This window comes from Maylandia zebra, linkage group LG4, assembly GCF_041146795.1.
Source record: "Maylandia zebra isolate NMK-2024a linkage group LG4, Mzebra_GT3a, whole genome shotgun sequence".
In the NCBI taxonomy this organism is placed as follows: domain Eukaryota; kingdom Metazoa; phylum Chordata; class Actinopteri; order Cichliformes; family Cichlidae; genus Maylandia; species Maylandia zebra.
Genome location: NC_135170.1, coordinates 9,326,427 through 9,351,040, shown reverse-complemented (window position 1 = coordinate 9,351,040; position 24,614 = coordinate 9,326,427). Strand labels below are relative to the sequence as shown.

At 39.0% G+C, this 24,614-nt stretch overlaps 1 protein-coding gene across 1 annotated transcript; it reads left to right on the top strand.

Annotated features, from left to right (window-relative positions):
* Positions 1 to 4,295: 4,295 nt before the first annotated feature.
* Positions 4,296 to 17,512, top strand: gps1 (G protein pathway suppressor 1). The gene is made up of 14 exons (XM_004562873.3): positions 4,296 to 4,447; positions 8,527 to 8,619; positions 8,872 to 9,053; positions 9,389 to 9,553; positions 9,804 to 9,939; positions 10,448 to 10,525; positions 10,648 to 10,708; positions 10,858 to 10,943; positions 11,211 to 11,305; positions 11,402 to 11,507; positions 14,415 to 14,495; positions 15,241 to 15,378; positions 15,464 to 15,598; positions 16,334 to 17,512. Exons 1-14 carry the CDS (start codon positions 4,415 to 4,417, stop codon positions 16,406 to 16,408), a joined length of 1,464 nt encoding a protein of 487 aa, XP_004562930.1. The 5' UTR covers positions 4,296 to 4,414; the 3' UTR covers positions 16,409 to 17,512.
* Positions 17,513 to 24,614: the final 7,102 nt, after the last annotated feature.

Below are 24,614 nucleotides of genomic sequence, written 5' to 3'. Positions count from 1 at the left end.
TTGAAATAATAATAATTAAGTGACATTGCTGTACAGTTATGAACACTTGAACCTCTGTGTGTTGTAAAGTATAACTAATACTTTACAACACACAGCATAATTAATAATCATAATATAGCTAAAATCCATCACTGGTGGTGAAGTTGTGTCAGCAGGCCTATAGATGACTTGTGAATGAACAATTAATCGCTTATTGGCTATTAATAGGGTGCGGATTTTGAGCAGTGACGTACAGCAGAAGATAGTGAAGTGCACTGATCAGCATCCACAGGATTAGACACAGAGAGGGAGAGATTAAAATGGTCAGTGTCACTTTCTCTTTGTGATGGACTGTAGCCGTCATGAGCAGATACGATTTGTAATTTCCACCTGTACAGGCACTTTTTGTCCATCTGTGCTTTAATAGCTTCAGACTCAACAATTCAGAGCAACTCACAAAATAAATGATTGAATAAACAGCCGATCATGTGGTAGAAACTCAGTGCATTTAGGCGCGTAGACATGACTGATACAACCTGCTGAAATTTAATACAAGCATCAGAATGGGAAAGAGAGTTTTTTTTAAGTGACTTTTGAATGGTTGCATAGTTTTTGCCACAAAGTTACCAAATCTTCTGTGTCGATGCCAAACCAATATTGTGCTACTGAAAATGCTGGTAAAGTGCTGGTGCTATATCAGCATCTATTAACATAGATGTCTATTATGTGATCAGTCTGCTCCAAGCATGCCATGTTTAACTGACCTGAAAAGGGCCCATACCTAATTGGGGAAATTTTAAGCCAGTGTTCTACAAAACCAAGTTGCACAATTACACCATTATTTGGAGTAAGCCTAGTACATGGGTCCAAAGGGTCAAAGTGTGGAGAAGAAGCAGAGAACACTATTTTGACTGCTGCACTGATAGAGTAACAGCTTTTGATGGAGGCATTGTCATATGTCCAGGGGCATCTTCCTCACTGGAAAAATAAGGCTATAGTGCTGCCACTGTGGGCCTCAGACTGGATGAGCCTGGACCCCTGCTCTCGGTGGATTTTGGAGAACAGGGGTGTCCATGGGGGCCAGCGGGGGGAGCTGGCTCCAGGTACTTTCCAACTGTCCCAATCATTTCCCCTCCATCCTTAATTGCTTCCCTCTTCCTGCTTCATCATGCCACCACACATGCAGGACCTTGAGGTAAAGGTGCATCACTGAGTTGCAGGGGAGGTATTCCTCCTCTGTCCCTTCCTGGCCACCGATGCTTCAGTTTTATTCCTTAACAGGCACTACTACATTACTTACACTCTCATCACATACACAAATAGGGCCTTGGGGTGGGTACACTGAATGGCACCCTGAGGACAGTCTGTTTAATCAGCCTCCCCTCTGGTGCAAGTGCCCACTTCTCAATTTTAAATCGCATGTGTGTTTCTTGGAACAAAAGCTGTAATGGTCCACTTGGGAAAATTAATCTGTTGGGCATTTTGTTTGGTCTTCAGACAATAATTCTGATTGCTACACTGCCAAACAGGACAAGCAAAAAAGAAGGAAAAACAAGGCTTGTGATTATTGGAAGCAATCTCAATACAGAGAGATATGGATACGATACAAGTGGCAATCCCATATCTCGATAGTCTGGGCCCAAATTCTGTACTCCAAGATGGCAAGACTTGCCCCCACACAGACTACCTCCAAAATTTGGGAATGAAGAGGATGGAATGGCATGCCTGCCTCAGCCCCACCGAACACTCATAGGATAAGCTTGGATGTGCCAAGCTACCTGGTATTTTCATGCAATAACACAACATCTGAATATTTGTTTTGACTGTTAAAATGATAAACAGATTGATTTTCCAGTTTTATCATGCATATAATGGAATTTCAGCCAAATGAGGATTGATAACACCAACATACATAATTTACATTTCTTTTTTTTAATGCTTTTTAAATTATGCAGTTGACCAGTTTCGCATAAAACAAAGTGAAAGGTTACATGAAATTCACATTTTAAACTCATCAACAGGGTAATGTCACAACAACCCTGCAAAGGCAAAGACCTCTTCCTCCCTTAGAAAGTAGATTTTACAATAAATGTTAACTGAAATCTTGTTGCCTTGTATGTAATAATTAATTTCCCTAATGCATTTCTGCATGGACCTGTGAAAAGAAATATATCTAAAGAGAGATAACTGAAGAAAATGTTCACATTTGCATTTTATTTATAAAGAAGTAGAAATGGATGATTTCCCAACATTAGTATTATTATTTATTTTAATATAACATGTTTATACCAACAAATATCAGCTTAGCCAAAGACTGAATTGTGTAAGGAAAACTAATAAAAAAACAAACAAACAAAGCATCTACAATCAAGACAGCATGTTGTGCTCGCCTTGAGTGCATTGTTGCATTGTTAGCTGCAGCGACAACTGCTGGATTTAAATAATGATTGCAGCCAGCGTTTATAAAGAGTGTGGAGAAGGACTGAACTTTGCTCAATCATTCTGATATCTAGACACCAAATGAGTGATGAATGGTCCTGTTTACATAACCAGCTGATGGTAAAGTGCTAACTGAATGAAAGATAACTCTGTATTCCAATTAATTTAATTATAACAAAACGATATAATAGACTATAGTCTGTCAAATGCAGAATTTACAAAAATACTTTTTACAAGGATGCATAAGTTGAGAACAGGAAATCAAAGTTAATGTTTTGTTTACTTTTGCTTTAGGATATATACGCGCTTATAACAGTCGGAGTGTATGTGAGGGGTGGAGGCAGTGTTAAATGATCCCAGACTGGAGAAAATGTCCTTTTCCTCTGCGGTTCCGGTGATGATGACCCTAAAACGTAAAGTCACAAACAGCACCAAAGATAGTCTCCTCCTCTTCTACTCTCAGCACGAATTTGCTCTTAAACACAGTTTCATACCTCATCACTGTACAGCCAATGACTTTATAAAAATCGTTGTGTACGAAACGACAGCTGTCACGTGATTTTTTCTTATAGCAATACACATGCTGATACGGGGCTTCACTAGTTGTGCTTTGATACACCCACTGAGAGTCCTTTATCGTTTGACCCATCACAAATGAAAGTCAAAGTGCTACAGCTGCCTGACCACTCTTTATCAACTGTCTCTCAGTCAAATGTGCTGAAAAGAAGCATCATATGGCATATTTTTTTTACTTAAGTAATGATACATATGCTGCATATTTATATTGTGCACATATGTGAAACCCAAGGGTTAAGGTGGGCTGGAAAGATCTGGAACAGCATTCAGTACTAATTTCAAACAACAATTACATAAACTGTTCCTACACAGTAAACATTTAAATCAGATATTGAATCTATAAATCACGTTTTCTTGCTTGTTTTTCTGAAGCTTCTTGGAAAACAAGCTGGCACATACAAATGTTGTGTTATTTACAACCAGGCATTTTAGTGCAACATAAACTGGTTCGTTTGCAAAACTTTGATAAAGCTTGGAGTGAGCCATAATGATGGACTGCCTAAATCTAGAGGTTAGTAGACATTTTTTCATCTTAATGATAATGGTTAGATTGACTCACTAATTTCCACCTTTTATAGCAGCTTTATAGAAGGGATTGGAAAATCAGCTATTTAACCCACATAATATATTTGATCCTTGTTAGTATGGGGTCAGAACGATGCCACCTTGAAATGAAACCAAAAAAAATATTGAAACTGAAAAAAAATATTGTAACTGAAATAAATGTACTGAAAAATCTTGTATTGAAACTGAAAAAAATTGATAGTGAAAAGCAATTAATTGAAACTGTAATTTTTTTGTTTTCGCTTACAACTTTTTTTCCAGTTTCAATCTATCTTTTTTTCAGCTTCCATCCATTTTTTCAATTTCAATCCATTTTTCAGTTTAATTAACTTGTAACATCCATTACAAAGTTGTTCAGTTAAGGTAGTTAGCTAATTGTCTGCTGGATGCAAATTATATGCAAATTACCGTAAAGACTCAGCAGAAACCCGCCTTTAGTCCCCTCCCCCACTGGCCAAAACAGCAACACATGATTAAAACAGTCATTGATTAAACTGAAAAACAGATAGAAAAAAGCAAAAAAAAAAAACAATTGTGAAAGTAAAAAGGGAAAATAACTGCAAATGTAAAACAACAGAAGTAAAACACAAATTTGTGTTCATTAAATGTCAGCCTTTCCTTTTTCAGTTTAACTTTTCTTCAATCTCAATATTTTTCTATACCAATGTTTTCTTTTTCAGTTTCCTTGCTCTTAATTAATTGGTTACCGTTGCAGTTCCCACCTCCCACCAGTAGTTGGAGATCCAACCCAGTCCGGCTTGGCTGCTGAACTGTCCGCCAGACATTTATGTCTTCATGCTACAATCCCACCCCCACCCCCTCAAAGACACCAATTCTTAAGTGAGACAAACATAAGATGCCTTTGCCCGTGCAAGTGTTTAACTTTCAGGTGAGTTTAAAATGCTGTTTAAAATGTTTTTTGTTTTTTTTTTGTAGCAAAGACTGCTGGAAACTCTGCCACCTTAGCTAGCGTTTAGCAGGCTAGCTTTGAATTTGTAGTTACGGTTGTCGTGGTTAAAAATCACAATTACAGACCACTTACGGAGTAGTTGTTTATTGTGTTTAATAGGCATGTACTAGGCACCATAAGTGTGTAAAACACAATCCACTTATCTCTTTTACATGTTAAAAGACTTACAGCGAAGGAACAGCTAATGTGTAAGACATCTAGAGGTAATTTCTGATTAGTGCAATGCCATATGCCGAAATGAGGAGTGGCCCTTAAAATGTCACGAAGCATCTTAAAATGCACATTCCCTGAAGCCCTTCTACGTAAAACTGATATGAAGCTTTATGAAGTGGAGCAGAACTCAAGGATTACAGTTGACTGAAGGCCTCGGTTAGCTAACAACATTTACAGCGCTGGTGTTAACGCACCTAAATGATAAAACGACGCGTGACTCTCGCGGTTGGCTTTTAAAGTGAGCCACAGACATGGCAAGTTTCAGTCTTTGTATAACACAGCACTTGGAGTACACTAAAGAACCAGTTGTGTTTATGGTCGTAGCCTTAAGCTAACGGAAGTATACCTAATATCCTGTTGTTGGCAGCTTGTCATGCTCGTTCGCTCCGGATAGCAGTTACTAGCACCATAAGTAGACAACACAATTATTACATATGTAAGAAGTATCCGTTGTCAAGAATAGCTTAATTTCAACGTCAATAAACTCCAGTATATACCATCTTTCAGTGTATCACTTTGCTAGCGCCAAGCTAATGTTAAATGCCTGTTGTTTACATCAGGAACCCGTCCATCCTAAGCATGATATTTGTGTCTCGTTCTCTGCCAGGCCCATGTAAGCTTGTTTATGGCAATGGAAAAAACCACAAAACCACAACACAAATCATTTGCTATTCATAACTCATAATGTTGAACTGGGTATTTCAAAATCTTCAGTTAATAAGTCAGGATTTCTAGAAAATGGCACAATTGTAAGAAAATAGCTTAAAATTTCAATTTGAGTATCTCAAATTTTTCAGTCACTAAGTTGAGGTTTAGAGTTAGCTCTGTCAATCAGGAAGCTATATGAAGGTACATTATTTCTTTGCTTACCGGAAAGAGAATGCATCAGCTGTCCAACAGCTGGACATGAATACATTGTTTCAATAGCTTTTATGCAGTTATCTTTGTGAGCTGAAGCTCAATAATAAAAACCTTTTATTGAGCCATAGCCAAACCACTGATGTGCAATGATGTGCTGTAATGTTGTAATGCTCAAAGCTTGTAAAATCAAGTTAAGCTCAGCAAGGGTTTGAGCTGTCACTTGAGAAAGCGTCATGCCAAAAACAAAAGAAAACAGTTTACATTTGAGAAAAATAGTTGTTGGTGCTCTCGAAGCAGGAGATGGATATACAACATCATCAGTGTTTTCGAGTGTTAAAAAGTGAGAAATACCATCAAGTAATTCAAAGTTGGCTACAAAGTTCAGAACAAGAATAGTGAGGTAGGAAGCCAAAGATTTAAAAGACTCTGGAAAGAAAATGATTGTCTAACAATACCAGTGAATGATTTAGCCAAGTCCGGAATTGTAGTCTCAAAGAAGACAATCAGTAGAACACTCCAAAGAAATGAACTTTAAGGTTGCAGACCAAGAAAAATGTCACTTCTACAGACGAAACATCTTCAAGCCAGATTGAATTTTGCTCAACAAAAACTACGCATACTGGAAGCTAGGGGTTGTTGGGATACTAGGATTTTATACTTGATGTTGATACGCAGGAAATTACTTGATCCTCAGTACCATTTTGGTTGCCACAGGGGAGATTTTGACCCCACCCTGCAACAACAAAATTAATCGCAAACAAGTCAAAATCTTGACTTGTTAAATCTCAACTAATTTTCTCTGACTGGCCTGCACAAATTTTTGACTTTAATATCACTGAAAATCTGCTGGAGGCACTTAAGAGAATTGCCATTGAACAATGGTCTGGGATTGCTTGGGAGGTGTGTTGAAAACAAATCACTGCAGGCTGTTATCCAGCAAAAAGGATTCACATTTAGCTGTTAAGATCAGAGAGTTGTAAAGTTTGGCCCTACTGTTTTCATATTTCATCATATTTCTTTGTGCAAAGTCAAATACTCTAAGCAGCCAAAGTAAAACTAAGATGTTTGGAAATGTTGCCAACAGCACTTCAGGTTATTTAAAAAAAAAGAAGAAGAAAGAAACTCATAGGGAGACTAATAATTGTCCTGTTCTGTAATATAATTTGACAAGCATAAAATTGTAGTTTTGCAAAAACGGTGTGTTTCCCAAAGAGTTACTAGCCAAAATTTGGCTTATTTTGGAATGCTGCTTGGACAACAGATGTGTCTGGCATAAAAACTACCTACAGGAGATGAACATTGTGTGAAAGTCATGTCCTCAAGAAATGGGAATAAATCCAGTAAAGACCTGATACAGGATTTGAGAGATACAGAGATGCTGCATTTCAGTGTGTGGTATTTGATTCGACCAAAGTTGTTATAATTATGAATGCAGAAAGTCAGATTTTCAACCATGCAAGACCTTTTTAGAAAACATAAGATTGGCGAAAAATGTAGCTGTAACTGAAAAATGTACACTTACAAACTGGACTGGTCATACAACATGCAACACCTGTGTAAAAAAGGCCAAAGCAGACTGTATTTCCACAGGCTTTCCTCGGTTGTTGCCGGTGTACTCTTCTATATTGTGGTGTGCTGGGGGAGCAGCACAGCAAAGACGGACTCATCCAGGCTGGACAAACTAATAAGGAAGGCTGGCTCTGTGGTCGGCATGAAGCTGGACACTCTGGTGACAGTGGCAGAGAAGAGGACACTAAAAACACTGCTAGACATTATGGACAGTGTTGGGCATCTTCTGCATGGTCATAAATAACCAAAGGAGTCTGCTCAGCGTCAGCTAGCTTCTCCCCATGTCTAGGACTTAAAAACTCCTTTTTCCCACACGCCATCAAACTGTTTAACTCCTCGTTGGGGGCAGGAAAACAGGAGGACAAAGGAGGGCGGGGACAAATAAGCAGTAGTGTTTGCACAAATAAACACTAAATAACAACTAATCACTGTTCAATAGACTGACAATAGTCGAAATACTGTGCAATAGGCGTTTTGGCTGCTACATTGCTTATGTTTATATATATTTTATTCATTCTTATGTTTATATTCTTTTTTCCCTTTAATTTTTATTCTAATTTTTTTTACTATTCAAATTTCTTTCAGTTTAATAATCCGAGTGATTAATAAAGTTCTATTTATCTATCTTACTGCCAATGCAGTAAAATCATACCTTAGTCCAGTGATCTACCTTGGCACTTGTGCAGGTGAAGCCAAAGGGAAGATGTGCTTCATCATATTTTCTAATCTTTGGCTTAGAATGAAGTTGGTTTGGAAACATATTCAGCGATGCTTCATCTCCTGCTTTGCGTTTGTGTGGGCGCCCCGTGCTAGCAGTGTCCAAGCGGTTTTTGGTTTCTTTCCCCCTTTCATACTGCGCCCCCCCCCCCCCCCTCCCCCCTGCAATGGCGGGCCCCGCACTTTGGGAAGCTCCGCCTTAGTCATTCCACTGTGTTTTCCTGTCATGTAGGGGTTGTCCTCTCCAAAGCTCAACATTATTAAAGTGTGGTATCATCTTGACAGAGAATGGAACAAAAGACGGCTGCCATCCAAGAAAAGCTTATGTTTGCATATGTTTCAATAAATCACTGCGCCTGTTTTGCATTTTCAACATAAAGGCATAAAAGCATTAAGGAATAGGGCGGGGGCTGTGCCCACTTATTCTACTGAACATATTGCGTATCCATTATAGGACATTGTTTCCTGTACAGTTACTCCGACATAGTAAACTACCAGTACGAGTTTAAGCACCAGTGAACTACTGATGAAAAGCCCTTTGAAGAGAGGGCTTCCTGATGTAAATTACGCATTATCTAGTCCCAAGATCAGGTCTGTTGTTGAATCTAACAAAACTATGTATGTGATCTATTTCTAAGGGGTCTGTGGAGCCCATGCAGATTGATGCAGATCCCCAGGAGGACCAGCAGAATGCTCCAGACACCAACTATATTGTGGAGAACCCCACACTGGTATTGTCTCACAAACTGTTACATATATCCCAATATCTCTTATTTTATTTGTAATGTTTAATGTGACGCAGATTCCTGCTGCTAATTGATTCTTGTTTCTGTTAACTGTTCTGGGTGTGAATGAACGAAAGTTAGCTAAAATCCTTGTACATGCGGAGCTATATCATCCACTGATGAAAGTGTTACCTGACTGCTTAATCGAAGCAGTTCTGACATGTTTTTGAACAGATGTTTCACTCCTTGTCTGTGCAGGATCTGGAGCAGTATGCGACCAGTTATAGTGGATTAATGCGCATTGAGAGACTGCAGTTCATTGCTGAGCACTGCCCTCAGCTCCGAGTGGAGGCCCTGAAGATGGCGCTCACCTTTGTTCAGAGGACCTTCAATGTTGACACTTACGAAGAGATTCACCGCAAACTCACAGAGGCCACACGGTATTCTTTCTAGTCCTCTCCCAGCAATTGGGTGCTTCCTTTTGGACAGAGCTGCTTTTTTTTTTTTTAACAAGACATTCCCAATTCCTTAAATCCTTAAATCCTGCGTTGTAGCAAAGAACAGCATGATTCAAACAGTACAAACAAAAACTTAGGTGTTGTATATCACATGTGCTTCATTATGGATAAGCAAAACCGCATTGCTGCATTTAAAATTAGGCTTGGAAAGTCTTAACTCCCAGCCTCCAAATTGTTCAATTTCTAGATTTGTAAATATTTCTGTGTGATTTTTTTTTTCTTTCTTTTTCTTTCTTTCTCCTGGGCTCCACCTATAGGGAAGTGCAGGGTGTGCCAGACACAGTTCCTGAAGGAGGGGTTGTTCCCCCTCCCCTGGACTCAGCTTGGGCTGAATCGACCAGAAAAAAGGCTCTGCTTAAACTGGAGAAACTAGATACGGATCTTAAGAACTACAAGGGCAACTCCATCAAAGAGAGCATCAGGTGTGGTTGCAAAAGCATTACTGTTAATCTAAAGTTTAAGCTTAAGACCAACTGAACATTGAATAAGATCAGTAATCCAGCTAAGAAGCAGAAGGAGAGGTGCTGTCTCAGTCTTTTTTGCTGGAACAATAATAAATATATACAAAACTAGTGAGGGTCAAAGTTTTTTGATGAGCAGATTGGTCATTTTCAGATAACATTGTTTTTGTGGATGTCTGCCGTCTCCTCACCTTCCATCCCTTCTCCCCAGGAGAGGCCATGATGACCTGGGGGACCATTATCTGGACTGTGGTGACCTCAGTAATGCTCTGAAGTGCTACTCTCGAGCCAGAGACTACTGCACCAGTGCTAAGCATGTCATTAACATGTGTCTGAATGTCATCAAGGTACAGCAGGAAGGAAGCACAGTGCTCTGCTGCTGCAGTCACTGTTTCCATTGACACAATTGTCCAGGGATTATTAGCCTTATCACAATTCTTATTACAATTGAGAGATTAAGTTTATATTGAACTTAGAAACCTGGTTCTGGCAAAACTCTGCACATCAGAAAAGTATACGAGTATTTGCCCAAGATGTTTCACTTTACTGAAATCTGTGTGCACGTCAGCACTTCCAGACTTTCTCCCAGCTATAGTACCCAGTACACAGACCTATACGTACTGGGAACTATATAACTTAGACTGAATTGTGCCAAGACACTTTCAGTGTCACTGTAGTTTTCTACAGATAGCACTTCAGCCAATTAACAGAATTCGAAAACCTGGAAAAGTTGTTACACACAACAGAATCTTTTGGGTTATTTTTGCTTGTTTGTTTGTTTTTTACAGACATTGAGTTGTCTGATTAAGCACGTGAGTAAACAAAGTCTTTGTGACTTAAATTGTGCGTTCACAGGTTAGTGTTTACCTCCAGAACTGGTCGCACGTGCTGAGCTACGTCAATAAGGCAGAGTCCACACCAGAAATTGCAGAGGTGAGCACAGTTTACATACTTCAGCATCTCTTTTATTTTATATATTGTGTCCAGCCTTTTATGAAGAGTAATAAAATATTTATAGTAAATTTCTTCTTTTTGCTCTCCTCCCCCCCTAAAAGCAAAGAGGAGAGCGAGATAGTCAAAATCAAGCTGTCCTCACCAAATTAAAGTGTGCTGCAGGTGAGTGTGTGTGTGTGTGTGTGTGTGTGTGTGAGTGATTTTTGAAGAGGTTGCTTTCTGTTAACCAAGATTGGTCTTGTATTTATAAAGTTTGGAAAAATGTGACCTGATTTCCAGTATATTGTTCATCTTGCTTGTTGGTACATCAGGATTGGCCGAGTTGGCCTCTCGAAAATACAAGCCAGCTGCCAAGTGCTTCCTGCAGGCTTCCTTTGACCACTGTGACTGTCCAGAGGTGAGCTCGTACATGAAAACTGAAGATGTAACATGCAACATTGCACTGGGTGTTGCACTAAAGCATTAGCATCTCAGATTTTAAAAAAAGGAATATCACCCACATGTCTTCTATCCTCTTTCATTTGTAACCATGTATTAGTAACTTACATGGTTACATGTACACCTCAACCAGTGTGTTTGGATCCTAAAAATGTAGGACATAATATGAGCATCTATGCATGAGTCTAATTGCTGGGAGAAATATCATTATGTGTATTCCCTGCAGCTACTGTCGCCCAGTAATGTAGCTGTGTATGGGGGCTTGTGTGCTTTGGCCACGTTTGACAGACAGGAGCTTCAGCGCAACGTCATCTCCAGCAGGTAGGCTGGTGTACAAATATTTCTTGGATAGAAATCAGTTCTAGTGATGGACAGCAATCCATGCTAATACTTTGTATCTGTTTTTTTTCTTCCTAGCTCCTTTAAGTTATTTTTAGAGTTGGAACCTCAAATTCGTGACATTATCTTCAAGTTCTACGAGTCTAAATATGCATCCTGTCTCAAGCTACTGGATGAAATGAAGGTTAGCGCATGAAAGGTTTTTAAACTAACAAAAAACTGGCCATTGTTTGGGTCCTGGGCCACATCTGGTCCTTTAGTTGTCCCTTACTGGCCCTTAAGAGGTCAGTGGGTTAGAATTCAAATGTATAAAGGTATACATCATGCAAGTTCTGGTAGCACAAATTACTGTGCTTAAGGATTGAATTTTGAGTCTCCATTGCAAAACTAAACATTCAGAGAAATACAAGAACTTCACTCACTAGAAATGGAAAGCTGAACCTTTGCTAGCAGGTAGTGTTGTTATGTCTGACACTGAAGCCCTGAGGCCCGTGTAGAGCCGAGGAAGCCTGTGTCATGACCCGTATCTTTCCTCAGAATATCACTTGACCAAAGATAAACGAGGCCCTGTTTGAGCTGATGAAAAGACACGGGAAGTACATTTTTGTATGAACTGGATCTGAGGTGATTCTGAGGATCATAATGAGCTTGGAAGGAGATTGTAAGCACATTATGGAGCCACCAAAAAGGCAAAAAATATCAGCAGTTTGGGAGCATTTTGATATGCTATCGCTCAATAATAACAGATCTTCTCACAGATGGTTAGAGGTGTATGTGTGTATATTATACAGCACTTCATATAGCTATTCTACAACTGACACATCATTACGTTTGCATATCCACTGGTATGTGGTCCACATCTATTATCACAGCAGGGCTGCTGTACATCGAATGACCAGCAGATGTCAGTACTTCCAAATAAGCAGTTGAATGGTGTGATCTAGATCACACCATTCAACTGGACAGTTATTTGCCTACAGGCAGCTGCCTGTAGGCAAATAACTGTCCAGAAAGGTTCAACAGACTGAAAGGGCTTCATCACACTATCACTACAAACACACAACACTAACTCATTCTCTGAATTTATCAAAGTGTGTTTGGAAGAATATGAGAATGGGCCCCTCTCCAAGATAGACTGAGGACAGTGCAGGAAATCTGGAGCTGTGGTTGAAAAACAAAGCAGACCCTAGTTCTGGACGAGAGCTATGATATTTATGCAACTCAGTTACTCAGTTTTGTTAATTAACTTTAAAATGAACTTGGAGCTGAAAATAATTTGAGTTTTGCACTGTATAAAACAACAGGATGTGTTGTGTATATCAGTGCTAAAAATTAACCATGTTGTTGATGAGGAACTGTAGCTCATGAGGTGAAGCAGGTCATCTAAACGTGCTACTAATCCTGTAATCACTGGTTGCTTCTGTCTGCATACCACAGGGGTGTCAAACTCAAATACACAGTGGGCCAAAATTCAAAATGGAACAAAGTCGCGAGCTAACGTTAATATTTATTGAAAAAAAAAATCTTCCTCCAGATATAAGAATGAATCTTTTCTTATGGACTCAAACACGTTTTGCTGAAAAACTGAATATGGAACAAGCAAAGCTTAATACTAAACAATATATATATTAGCTGTATAATACCAGTAGGCCAGCTCTAATAGTAATTTGGTATGGCTTCGCGGGCCAAATGTAATTAGGCTGCGGGCCAAATTTGGCCCGCGGGCCAGAGTTTGACACCTAGGGCATACCAGATATCTTTGAACAGGATAGGGCTGTGCGATATGACCAAAATCGTATATTCCGATATAAAACATCTATCGTCCCGATAACGATATAAATCACAAAAAATTTAATATTTTCTGTAAATTCTGTGAATCTCGGGTAGGTGAAGTGTTTCCAGCTGGGCGTCGTGTACCTGGAGTTGAGTGTTTTAACCGATGCATGAAACTACACATTTTTAGACATAAGTTGTAACGGCCGCCGTTTTCTTTGTGAGTATTTATTACACGGCGTGCTGCGGGGAAAGCCTGTTCTAACGTTTGAGTCTAAGGTTTATTCTTTAGCACCTGACGACTCTTTCTTTTTTCTTTTTTTTTTTTTGCTTCTCATCCGTCAATACTCTGCATACTTTCTCACATGATTCAGTTTATTTTGAAAATTCTCAACAGGATCTTGAGCTTTATTGTGAAAGGTTTATGTGGAAAATAAACAAGCAGACACGCGATGCTGTTACCGTCGTTGTTGCTAACGACAACCCATTAAAAACAGGCGCTTGTCCGTCCGTAGTGTGGTTATATTAAATATAAGAGAAAGAGAGAACTTTAAGAAATTAATATAGCCACTACAGTGACCATCAAAACGATGAAAAAAATATTGCCGTAAACAGTTTATTTTGCGACACCACGAAACAAACGATAGCGTAAAATGAAACGATAGACGTTTTTATATCGTCATCCGATATATGTCGTTATATCGAACAGCCCTAGAACAGGATATTAACCCCCAGGTCGCTCTCCGATGCATCTATTGCACGGTGAATGTTAGAAAGCACTTGAGTGGGTGAATGAGGCATGTGTCATAAAGCGCTTTGAGTACTCAGGTAGGGTAGAAAACTGCTAAGAACCAGTCCATTTCAAATAGTTAACTTTATCAGGGTAAGAGCACTGAGTCACAGACATGTAACACATGGTGATGTAGGCCACTACACAGCTATCAGCTGGCTTTGCCTGTTCAAAGTACTAAAGGGTAGGAACCTAAGAACCAAAATTGAGTCTTCTAAAGAGAGAGGTGAGTATATTTCAGAGCTCTGATGCAGAATGGAAGGCTCAGACATTGTACCTGACTTTAATACATTTGTTCAAGACCAAAAAGAAAAGAGAAACATAAATTAATAGTGACCAGAACTGAGTTCAGCTTGTTGATGTGGCCTCCTCACTTTCTAATGTGGCCAGTAGAGAAAATGAACTGCCCACCCCTGAAGTAACACTACACATGCGTCAAAGGAGAGTGTGTGCTCCCGCTGTTGCATAATATGAGCGCGCGCACACACACACAGAAAGTGCAGTATATGATTGTGCTGTTTCTTGCAGGATAACCTCCTGTTGGACATGTACCTGGCACCACATGTCAAGACACTGTACAGCCAGATCAGAAACAGAGCCCTGATTCAGGTGAGACATACTGCATACACACTGACCGTGCACAGGATAATCAAGTTGCTGCTGATTCTTTGGGGGGGGAACAAAACAGGGTGTATAAATAGTAGCCGTGGCAGGATGAAGCCCCTCCATAAGATAGATCTGCCCCCTGCATTGGTGTAGTGCTGCCACCTTTATCCGATAGTAACACATTACATCCTACCATCACTGGCTTCAAAAAAACAAAGCAAAGACAAGGGAATGTGTATATTTGAGACAACAAATAGTCACATAAAATATTAGGTATTTGAAAGTTTTACTAGTTTCACTTGTCTGTCATAATGACTGTCACTGTTAATGGATTTACGCAGTTTCTGAATATCTAAGTACTGGATGAATCTTAGGGAGAATCTGTTTCATCTGCAGTTATTGTGACTTGATGGTGGCAGTGTTGTCTCACAGTTTGATTGCCTAAATCCAGTCAGCAGTACTGTGCTGTGCGTGTTTGGCTTGTGGTAACACGATGGCACTGCAGCTGCTGACAGGTCTAGTGAAGTGTTGTGATCTGTAAATGAAGATGATAGTGTTGGTTACAAGGAAGCATCTCATATACATGTAATACTGTTTAACATGCACAGGCATTTCTGAGAAAGATGATTGACCAAACTAATGTAATCACTATAAATCTTTGTACTTTGTACTAACTTTTTCAAGTGTCATGTTTTTGAGCACTGATATTTTTCTTGTGTGTGGGTTTTCTGTTTTCTCCTCCTCCCAGTATTTCAGCCCCTACGTGTCAGCAGACATGACCAAGATGGCTCAGGCGTTCAACACAACAGTAACAGCTCTGGAGGACGAGCTCACCCAGCTCATACTGGAGGGTCTCATTAATGCACGTATCGACTCCCACAGCAAGGTGAAAACGCTGCACACATCAAACCGTTGCCACAGGTACTTTGTTGTTTGAACCCTGACAAACTGGGACTCTGACCTGCTCGTAGATTCTGTATGCGAGGGATGTCGACCAAAGGAGCACCACATTTGAGAAGTCTCTTCATATGGGCAAAGAGTTCCAGAGACGAGCCAAAGCCATGATTCTCCGTGCTGCTGTGCTGCGCAACCAGATTCACGTCAAGGTAGAGACATTTTCTTCTCTTCACATTGTAGTGAATAACTTTTTTTTTTCTTTTTCAGTTGTTCATAATGTTCTTTGTGTTGCGATAGAGGTTATTATCAAGTCTGACTACAGTAAATTTCGTGTGATTTGGTGATGAGCTTCTTTTTAATGGCATATCTAAAATGTATTTGATTGTAAATTAATGAACGGTACAGATTACAGTATTAATATTAACAGAGGGGGGTTTCTAAAATTGGATTGGGTGACTCAGGAGGAGAAACCAGTTATCTACTGGCATGATACATAGTGCGGGTAGAGTGCTACTGACTTTAACTAAGGATAGAGGTGGTTGGTGAATGAATACTTAATTCCACTGACACGCCTTCCACAATGGAATCACTGAGGTAGTTAAACAACTCCTTAATGGCAGGGAACCTGGGGCGGATGGGACTTGCTCTGAGTTCGTCAAGGCCCTTGGAGTATCCTTGTAGTGGGTGCTTCAGGAGTACGGGGTATCTGGCTCATTCCCACCAGCCATTCGGTTCCTCGACCACATTTGCAAGAACTTGGTCAACATTGCTGGCAGTAACTAAGACTAGCTCCTGATGGTTGTTGGACTCGGGGTTTTAATATTCTGATAAGATTTTTAAAGTCTTCTTTCTTTTTTGAACCTCACCTGTTATTCAATGTTACAGAGTTTATAGCTATGCTGTTGAACAAGAGTAGTGCCTTACTTGTTTCCTCCTGTTCTCAGTCTCCACCCAGAGAAGGCAGCCAGGGTGAACTCACACCAGCCAACAGTCAGACCAGGATGAGCACCAACATGTGAGGAAGAAGTGAACAGCTGTAGCGCAAAGGGGAAGGTTCACTGTTCTGCAACACACACCACCCCACCCACCGTCTGTGAGCTGAACGCAGAAACGAGATGAAACATAAAGACAGATAAAAACCACTTCTCTTCTTCTGTCAGGTGACAGGGAGCAAACTTTTTGTTTGTCTGACATGGAGATTCAGATGAAAATGTGTTTTGAATGAAAGCTCAGCACTTAGGCTGTAAGTTACTGGTAGGAGATGCACTTTGCCCTGCTTACACTTTGAGACCTCATTAATAGAAAGTTTTAAAATAAAAAAAAACACCTATCCAAACCCATCTAATCTCTGTTTATTTGTGCCCCTTTCTGTTTTTATCAAAGAATTATCCAACCAACAGCTATTTGTTTTTCACCAGTACTGTGCTGGTGAGGACACAGTTGTCCCTTGTCTTTTGGGCTTTTTTTGGGGTGGGTGAGTAAACCTGGTACGTGGGAATATATTTATGTTGGTTTTTACTGCTATTTCAATGACAGTATATGAGCTCTGAAATTCAGCTTGAATTAGCTTGAGACAGTCTGCTGAAACGAAGTGAAAAAATAAAACAAAAATACAACTTTGGTTCCTGTTTTTTCTAATTTGCACACCAGTTTTATCTGAATTTTTTTCAGAATTTAGTCTCTTAAGAACTAATTGCCATATGTCCTTGGGCTTCATTGACAGATGGAGCTGGCGATCGTCTACATAGCAATGAAAATATATGCTATGTTTTCTAATAGTACTGCCTAAGTGAAACCAAATTGGTCCTAGCATAGAACCCTGTGAAGCTCCACAATTAGTTTTGTGTGTGAAGAGGACTCTGTTTACATGAACAAATTATATTCTGTTAGGTATGGTTCAAATGACTGCAGTTCTGTACCTTTAACTCCCATGGCATGCTCTGATCTCTGTAATAAAATAATACTGTCAACAGTATTCAGTGTTGTACTGAGGTCTACAAGGACGAGCACTGTCAGAGGCCACATGAAGATCTTTTGTAACTTTCACTAATGACGTTTCTGTTCTGTGATGAGTTCTGAAACCTGACTGAAACTCTTTGAATAAACCATTCCTCTGCAGATGATCAGTTAGCTGTTTTACCACTTCTCTTTCAAGAATTAGAGATAGAAGGAAGGTTGGAGATTGGCCTACAGTTAGCTAAGACTAAGGTTATAGCCATGGTCTTTTAAGCAATGGTCTAAATAATGCCACCTTAAATACCTGTAGCATGCAGCCCATTAATAAGAAATGGACTCTGCAGTGAAGCCACACCAACCCTGACTTCACAATCCAAGTTAATGTAAACATTAGTGAAAGTTGTAACACAGGTCTGCAAAAAACATTTTTCTGCTGCATGGGATAGTTTTTGTAAATTCTGGGGTTTTTTTTTTTAGAGTGCTGAATTCAAAAAAGATATCCATTTCCCTCCATCACGTACACTTTTTTTTTTTTGCAAAACATGAGTTTACATTAAAAAAAGCACAACAGCAATGAAGCAAGTCAATATTTGATTACAATTAACTATGCATAATTTTTCTGACATTCCTTACCTTTCACTATGAGCAAAATAAACCTGTTGGCACATGATCATCTGAGCTCCTCACAGCACCAAACCCACTGTGTGCAAATGTACTGTTTATAGGTTGGGGAAACCTGCAGTCAGCTGAGACTGTAGAAGTCACTTGGATGAGTGACGAAAACGCTGCGTCCAGATGAACCAACCTTTTGGGATTTACTTACCTGCATGATTGAGCATGCATCCACACATAGAGCACAGGGCACACATCAGGAATACCTGTTCAGTCAATCAAATGAATTAATCAACTTGATGCTTCGTTCAGTGCGTGGCTCTGTAGCCCGCAGATGTGTTAAATGATGTAAATGCAAGCGTTTCACCCACATTTGCGACAACACTCCTAATACAGCAGCAACAGTGATGATGACTCTGGCACAATTAAACGCACTCGGAGTCTGTTTACACACTGCGAAGAGCAAAGAGGCAGCCAATAAAAATGTACATGGGCCATTAAACTCCTAGCCACAGACCTGAGGGTTGTTAGGTTGGACACCGGATTATTAATATTAATTAATGTCTGCTCCATCATAACATTTGTTTTCAGTAGCACTAAAACTATGCCCCTCTTAACACCAGAAAGCCTTCGAGGGAGACAGAGGAAAGATCATTTTATTATGCCATAGATTTCATATATATATCTTATTTTATTTAACTTTGACTGTACTTGAGATTATTTATATATTTTTTGCATTTCAGAAATTATTCAAAAAAGAAATTTCAACATGACATGTAGGGTTTAGTTGGGATTTTTTGACTGCATGTTTAACTGAATGTTGTATGCAGTTAAACAGTTTTTTTCCTCTTTTGAATATTTATTATTTCTCATTAATAAGACAAAATTATTTATATTATTTCTTATTCAATGAATCGTTTGATTACTCAGTTACTAAAATAATCGATAGCTGCAGCTCTACATCGAATCAGTAAATTTACATTTCAAAATGTAACACTTTGATTCGCGGGCACTGATTTTTATAATAAAAGCACAGCTGCTTAAGACTGAATTTCTTTTGTGTTTGAACTTTAGTCAATGAGTTCTGTGAATCATTTGTGATTCACTGAACCCGTTTGTAGTTTTTGGGTCCCATAACTGCAACTGACCTCTGGTATGATCTGTCTTTGAGGCTTTGAATCAGGAAGAAGCCTCAAATGCTTCATATGACTTCCTCCACTCATCTCTACATGCATGGGTCACCAGGCAAGTTTTAGCAGGTATGATTGAATCTATAAGACATTTTTATGGTTTTAATTTAGATTTTATTTTATTATTTTTTTATCTATGAATTGAAATGTTTTCATTTTCAATAATTGGGTCCTTTCATTTGAAATCATCAATTTCTTTGATGATTTTCTATTAAACCTGCCCCAATTTGTAAAATAAATAAATAAATAATGTTTCATTGGTTTAAACATGTATAATGATTACCATGAAATTTCAGCTTTGGTTAGCAAATATTTTCTAGATCTGTATTTACAAAAGACCACAGTTGACCCACTTTCAGGCCATTTTCTTTCTGCACACATCGTGCCCCACGCATCTATTCTAGTTATAATAATTATGTTCAATAGATTTGCTCCTTAATTTAGTTTAACCTGAATTATCATACTCTTCCAGGGCACTAGGTCTCAGAATGGTAGGCAGAACAGGCCTTAACCCTTGTATGGTGTTCGGGTCTGTGAGACCCGTGTTCAGTTTTTTTCAAAAGAAAAATTAAACAATTAATTATTTTTTCACGTGTAAATGTGTTGTGTCTTTCCACTCACTCCACTTGATTATAACTGATTTATTTATAACATTTTATATAAAAGAAAAACGAGAAGCACATTAATTCATAAATGTGATCTAACAAAGGTAAAGGGAAAAAATTAACCATGTTTGCTGTTCATATGTCTTGTAATTGGGATGAAGTAAACATCTGTTGAGTAATTTAACATAAAATTGTTTGATAGTGTTAATTTGGAAAGCCAAAACTCTAGCGGGTCCACCAGACCCATGAACACTGGCTGAGTAACAAAAATACGAACACCACACAAGGGTTAAAGGGGAAAACTAGCACATACAGCAGGTAAAATAAATATAGAAAACATCAGTAACTTTCTAAGTAAATATATATATATAAGTGCTACTGACATGAAATTCTCACCAGACGTCATCCAATCCACACATGCAAAGAAATCCAACCATAGATGTCCATGTGTGTGTAATAATCAGAAATGATACAGGGAAAAAGTATTGAACACACTTACTGAAATATATTTACTACTTTGTACAAATACTTTACTTTGTACTTTGTATAAAAGCCTTTGTTGGTGATGACAGCTTCGAGATGCCTCCTGTATGGATAGTTGCATGCATTACTCACATGTGATTTTGTCCCATTTTTCCACACAAACAATATTCAAATCCTGAAGATTCCCTTCTATAAATTCAAAGCTTTAGTTCTTTCCATAACAGTTCACTTGCATTTAGGTCACGTGATTGGCTGGGCCAGTTTGAACATTGTCTTCATCATCAGAATACTTTTTTAATCCCTGAGAAAATTTTGTTCTCAATGTTGCTCTAATCAATCAATCAATCAATCAATCAATCAATCAATCAATCAATCAATCAATCAATCAATCAGTCTTTATTTATAAAGCACTTTTCATACAAAAAAATGTAGCACAAAGTGCTTTACATAGTTAAAAGCAGCCCACCCCACCCTCCAACTCACTCCCCACACTCTCATTAACATAAATGATGTGAATACACACATATCCCCCCCCCCCCCCCCCCCCCCCCCCCCCCCACACGCGCGCACACTTAAAGAGTAAAAATTGGGCTGGGTTCGCATGAGCCAAGTGAGGAAACACTATAACAGGGAGCCGTCTGCACCGGGAGCCGGTCACAGACCGCAGCCTCCAGGCTGGGCACACAGCAGGAGGGAGGCAAAGAAGCCCCCCAGCCAGGCTGAGAGGACCCCTAGAGACCCAGCAGCCACGGTCGATCACAGCCCCGGTGCAGAGAGCCCCCTCCGAGGAAACACTGGAGATATGCCACAATAGGCTATATACAGGGTAAAAAGATAAAATAAATAAGAACGGGATACAATATAAATATAAATATAAATAGAGTAAGAAGATTAAAAAATCAATAAGAATAAAATCAATAAATATTAGGTAAAGCCCAAATTAATAATAGAATAACAGGATAGAATAAATAAGCATAAAATAAATAAACGCCAAGTAAAAGCTAAATTAAAAAGGTGGGTCTTGAGCCTGTTCTTAAAAACATGTGCGTTCTCTGTGGCCCTGAGCTCCTCCGGCAGGCTGTTCCACAGACGAGGACCATACCACTGAAAAGCTGCCTCTCCGTGAGTATGTGTCCTGACTTTAGGGACAATCAAAAGGCCAGTACCAGAGGACCTCAGGGTCCGCGAGGGTTCATATGGTAAAAGCAGATCTGAGAGATAAGAAGGCCCAAGACCATTAAGACATTTAAAAACCAATAAAAGAACTTTAAAATCGATCCTGAAACACACGGGGAGCCAATGCAGCGATTCTAAAACTGGTGTAATGTGGGCCCGCCCTCTGGTCTTCGTCAGCACACGAGCTGCCGAGTTTTGCAAAAGTTGTAAAGTTGAAATATTCTTCTTAGGAAGACCAGAGAGCAGGGCATTACAGTAATCAATGCGACTGGTAATAAAAGCATGCATCAGCATCTCCGTGTTGGCCCGAGAGAGAATAGGGCGGACTCTGGCTATATTTTTTAGATGATAAAATCCAATTTTGGTTACATGTTTAATATGTGGGATAAAACCAAGCTCAGAGTCAAAAATAACACCCAGGTTTTTCACTTGTAGCGAAGGACATAGTGAAAATGCCTCTAATTTAGACAAGAGTTTCTCTCTCTGAGCCTTGGGACCAATGATTAAAACTTCAGTTTTAAGGTAGTAAGAACAGTAACTAACTAAAACAAATGAAAAATTGGAATACATTACAAAGTTACAAAATATAATGAAATAGCTCTAATAGCTACAAATAGCTCCAGTTATAAATATCCCAGCAGTACACAACATTGAGGTGGCCCTCTGTATGTGCTATCCTCGCCCTGAGTTTTCTAGTTTTCACCAGCTAGACAACGAGATAACGATGCTCCAATAAAAAGACTTATTTTCCTTTTTCGTGCTGATTTAATGTCCTCGACTGTTGCCTTCTCTTTGACGTCGTAAAACTGAAAACATACAAAATATTGTATTACCTAACTAACATTGCAAACAAGCTTGTTACACAATTACTGGTAGCTGAAAAGATCAAAAGTTCATAACTCCCTTAAACGTACAAATCATCATACCATTTTTAAGGAAAACAAAGAGACAATTATTATTTTATCGCCCCAGACTCTGGAACAGTCTTCCTCTTAATCGTAGATCTGCAAAAACACGTGAACTTTTTAAATCGTTACTAAAGACACATTTTGATGGTCTGGCTTTTAACATACATTGACCTAAACCTTAGTTGTTGTTTTAGTTGTTTTATTGATTTATTTTTGTTTTTCTATATTTTACTGCATCATTGTTTTGCATTTTATTTATTTTAGTGGGATTTTACATTGTTAAGCACTTTGTGCAGCATGGACTGTTTGGAAATGTGCTCTGTAAATAAACTTGACCTTGACCTTATTGTCACTCATACTTATGGACAAATCGCGACCAAAGCAACAATATTTTAAGGTCCATATCGGCTTAAAACAGTAATACTTTGGCATTATGTTCAGCCATCTTGGATTTTCTGCATCCTTTATTTGTCTTTTTCCAAAGTAATCAAAACAATATTACAAAGCAGCCACCAGAGGGAACTCTGGCAGTTTATAAAACTTTATAGTCCAGTCTAATTTATAAAAGGCAGAACACTGTACTTTGTTATTTTCTCGGTAGAAGATGTGCAGATAGTAAGGGAGTGGCAGTGGAGTACGCGACTCCCACCTGCTGCCCATGCATGCACCATCATAGCCACCATCAGCCTCGCCACTCATAGCTCATGCCCCCCCCCCCCCCCCCCCCCTCATGTTACACAGTCAGCTCAAATACACACTCATAGTGCTTCATAGTCTACTTTCATAGTGTTTCATTGTTTATATTCATGTGCCTTTTGTAAATAAACTTTGTTCATGTCATGTCACTCAGTGCCTCTGTCTTGAATCTGCTTTTGGGTCCAGATCACGCTTGGCTTCGGCCGTGACACTTCCTGTAGAGTGCAGTGGAGTTTTTAACCCTATAATCTCTATAATCAATTCCTTGGTCTTTGTTATGTTGAGCTGCAGACACCACTTGACAAAGGAGACCATCACAGCCCGAAACTCCATCTCATCAACCATACCGATGCATCTCCTTCCCCTGCCCATGAACGACAGAGAAAATTGGACCAATACCAAAAATGAAATTGGATGGTTGTTACATTTACAAGAATCTAACTTGTAATTTGAACAAAATAACTTTATGTTCTGGTGGTGAACATAATTAAATCATTCATGATGAGCATGAAATTCAACAACTTAAAATATGTTAAATATATTTTTGTTGCGATGACATGATGTAATCTAGCAAGAGTGGTTAGTTGAAGCACTCATGATATCAAAAGATCACGTGAGATTTCAAACCACAGGAATATCACTGGGGTTGTAAGACGCAGAAAAGCATACACACACCATGTGTATGCTATTGCTATTTATTGTGGTTTAACCTGTCAAGGGCAAAAATATAAGGAAAATTCTCTAACAAGGCTTGTAGTCGCAGCTTTCCTGCTTTGTGGAGTGACACTGTTGCCTCACAACATAACATACCTCAGTTCAAATCCACCATAAGGCCCCATGTTTGCATGGGTTCTCTCCAGTTTCTCTGGCCTCCTCCCATGTTCCAAAGACATGCAGTTAGTGGAATTAATTGGTGATTTTAAATTACCCATAAGTGTGACTGTGAGTGCAAATGGTTGTCTGTCTCTCTGTGTTAGCCCTGCGATACACTGGCGACCTGTCCAGATTGTTGGATCAATTCAATTAAATTCAGTTTGACTTAACTTCAGTAAATAAATTGATCCATCATTAACTAATTAAGTTTGTCCAATTTTACATTAAGTTCAAATAACAGAACTGCATAATGCTAAAATAAAGCAATTTATTTTTAACCAATAAAAATCATTTTCATTAATTTTTTTATTTTCATTTAAATTTTTGAGCGTAGTACCTTATATAACCTTATAATAATATACCAATGTTAAATCTGACACTGCACGTGATTTCATTTTGCGCGCTTTGGATCATGGTTTGAGGGAGGCATCCATCTCAGTCAAGTTGAGCAGCTGCCTCTAGTTTTGTTACCGAAAAAAGGAAATTGAATGGTTGTTAAGTTTACAAAAGTCTAACTTGTCATTTGTAAAGTGTAACAAAATAATTTCATGTTTCTATGGTGAGCATAATTAAATCATGTCTGTGAAGGTTCTCAGTCATCCAGGTCATCGTAGTCAAAGGAGCTTGCAAATTAAAGCGTCTGGACTTCTTTAAGTTACTAGAAGATGTTTCACCTCTCATCCGAGAAGCTTCTTCAGTTCTTTTTTTTTTTTTTCATATTTTTAT